Source organism: Mandrillus leucophaeus, unplaced genomic scaffold (genome assembly GCF_000951045.1).
Source record: "Mandrillus leucophaeus isolate KB7577 unplaced genomic scaffold, Mleu.le_1.0 Scaffold38, whole genome shotgun sequence".
Taxonomy (NCBI): domain Eukaryota; kingdom Metazoa; phylum Chordata; class Mammalia; order Primates; family Cercopithecidae; genus Mandrillus; species Mandrillus leucophaeus.
Window position 1 is genome coordinate 3703764 of NW_012104031.1, and position 2322 is coordinate 3706085.

Here is a 2322-nt window from a genome sequence, read left to right on the forward strand (position 1 = left end):
TATTATACTTTAAGTTCTAGGGTACATGTGCATAACGTGCAGGTTTGTTACATATGTATACTTGTGCCATGTTGCTGTGCTGCACCCATCAACTCGTCAGCACCCGAGATTCTTCTCTTAAGAGAAATCTTATATATGAGGCACATACAAATTAAGAAGTTAATAAAATGTGTTCCACCTAGGGATTAGTGAGGTAGTGGAAAGGCAGCACAATGCAGTGGAAAGTACAATATAAAGTAATACAGTAGTCTTGGCACAACCGCTAACTAGTTATGTAACCTTAGAGATGTTTCTTGACTTACTTTAACATCAGTTTTCTTACCTTTGAAATGGGTTTGTTGTGAAGGATTAAATACTTTATGGGAAGCATTGAGCACAATGCCTACCACATGATAGTTCAGTAATTGATAGCCAGTGTTTTTGCCAAACTTCTTAGTCTTCAGAACCAGGAATTTGGAGACCAGGAGGATGACCAGGACATGGAGAGATAATGTGTTATATGGAGGAGGTATAGTTGGTGAACTGTTGGTCTCTTATAGTCATGGCCAAGAGGAATTTGATTTCATCAGTATATGTTATGTGTTGGTCTTAAGAAAACTTTAGTTCCTATTTTGAAAGCATACAAACCTGAGAGACATCTTCAGAAGTAACCTACATCCTGAAATTCAAATGGCACAAGAGTTTGCATTTTATCATAAAGTAATCAGCATTTGAGCCCTTGAATAAAGTATACTGGGTGCTATTGCTACTAAAATGAAAACACACATGAAATTGTGTTTGTGTACGGTATGTGCTTTGGGAGGGAGATGATCAGTTGAGGGAGGAAGTGGAAAAAAGCATTGTACAGAAAGAGCTAATTTTGGATTGCCTCCTACAGAGAAAGAAATGAAGAGTAGCATCAAGCAAGAACCTATTGAGAGGAAAGATTATATTGTAGAAAATGAGAAGGAAAAGCCCAAGAGTCGATCTAAAAAGGCCACCAATGCTGTGAGTGACATCTCCCTTTCTCCTTTTTCTTTCCTATTTTCCTTCTTCCCTTCCTTTCTTTAATCCCCTTTACCCCCAAGTTTAAACTTAAATTTGTGCTTTAAATAAGATTGTTTAACTTAGTGTCTGACAATAAAAATATCTTTTGAAGTCAGTTTGTAGTATTAGTTAATAAATGAGGAATGAGGAAATACATGATCGTACTATAAAGATGGTAGTAACATCTGGAGGGGGCATTGAGTGCCATTTTCTGGAATGCATTCAGTTTTAGCACTTAATAATAATGAACTGTAATCTAGCTCATTATACGTAGAATTGCTCATAATTCACTAGCTCCCTTCTACATGAGCTGAAGGCTAGCTCAAAAATCCAAGTTAGTGTTTTCCAACTTTCCAGCTAGCAAAGGGAAGGAAGGAAATGGAAAGAAGGAACAAAAAAGAGAAAGGAAGAAGGAAGAGGAAGGAAGGAATGAAAAGGAAGTAGAGAAGGAAGGAAGAGAAAGAAAAGGAACAAAGGAAAGCAGTTGGGAGTAGGGAGGAGGGCATGGCAGAGTTAGAGGGCTGGGAGCTGTTTATTCTGTGGAAAACTTTTATTAAAAGTAAAGCCTGATGGCATTAGAAAGGATCTGGTTCTTCTCTACCCCCTTCTGAGAGCCTGAAACAGTGCTTTTTTTCATGGAACTAGAAATTATTCTAATTGAGTGTTCTCTCCATAAATGTCACCTTCTGCCCTACCCCCTCTCCCCAATACAATCAGAAAACTGACAGAGCTAGATTTTTATTTGCTACAGTAAATATACTGAAACAGTTAGACTCCCCGTTTAGTTGAATTCTCAGCTTTCTAGTATTGAGTAATAGTTTGCTATGGCTGCCATAAGGATGTGCCACAGACTGAGTTGCTTAAACAACAGAAATTTATTTTTTCACAGTTGTATAGGCTGGGAAATTTGAGATCAAGGTGTTGGCGGAGTTGATTTCTTCTGAGCCCTCTTTCCTTGGCTGTAGATGGCTGTCTTTCACATGGTCTTTCCTCTGTACATATCTTTGTCCTTATAAGGACACCAGTCATATTGGATGATTACCTCTGTAAGGACTCATTTCCAAATATAGTCACATTCTGAGGTACCGAGGGTTAGGACTTCAACATACGAGTTTTTGGGGGAATACAGCGTACCTGATAAAAAGTAATAACTGGCCGGGCGCGGTGGCTCAAGCCTGTAATCCCAGCACTTTGGGAGGCCAAGACGGGTGGATCACAAGGTCAGGAGATCGAGACCATCCTGGCTAACCCGGTGAAAACCCGTCTCTACTAAAAAATACAAAAAACTAGTGGGGC

The 2322-nt window shown here is 39.2% G+C and overlaps 1 protein-coding gene across 1 annotated transcript in view; it reads left to right on the top strand.

Moving 5' to 3' along the window:
• The window catches only part of KDM5B (lysine (K)-specific demethylase 5B), an 85347-nt gene that overhangs the window by 43695 nt on the left and 39330 nt on the right, over positions 1-2322 (top strand). The window contains exon 7 of the mRNA XM_011990514.1: positions 852-987. Coding sequence (XP_011845904.1) covers positions 852-987 — 136 coding nt within the window. The remainder of the gene's footprint in view (positions 1-851; positions 988-2322) is intronic.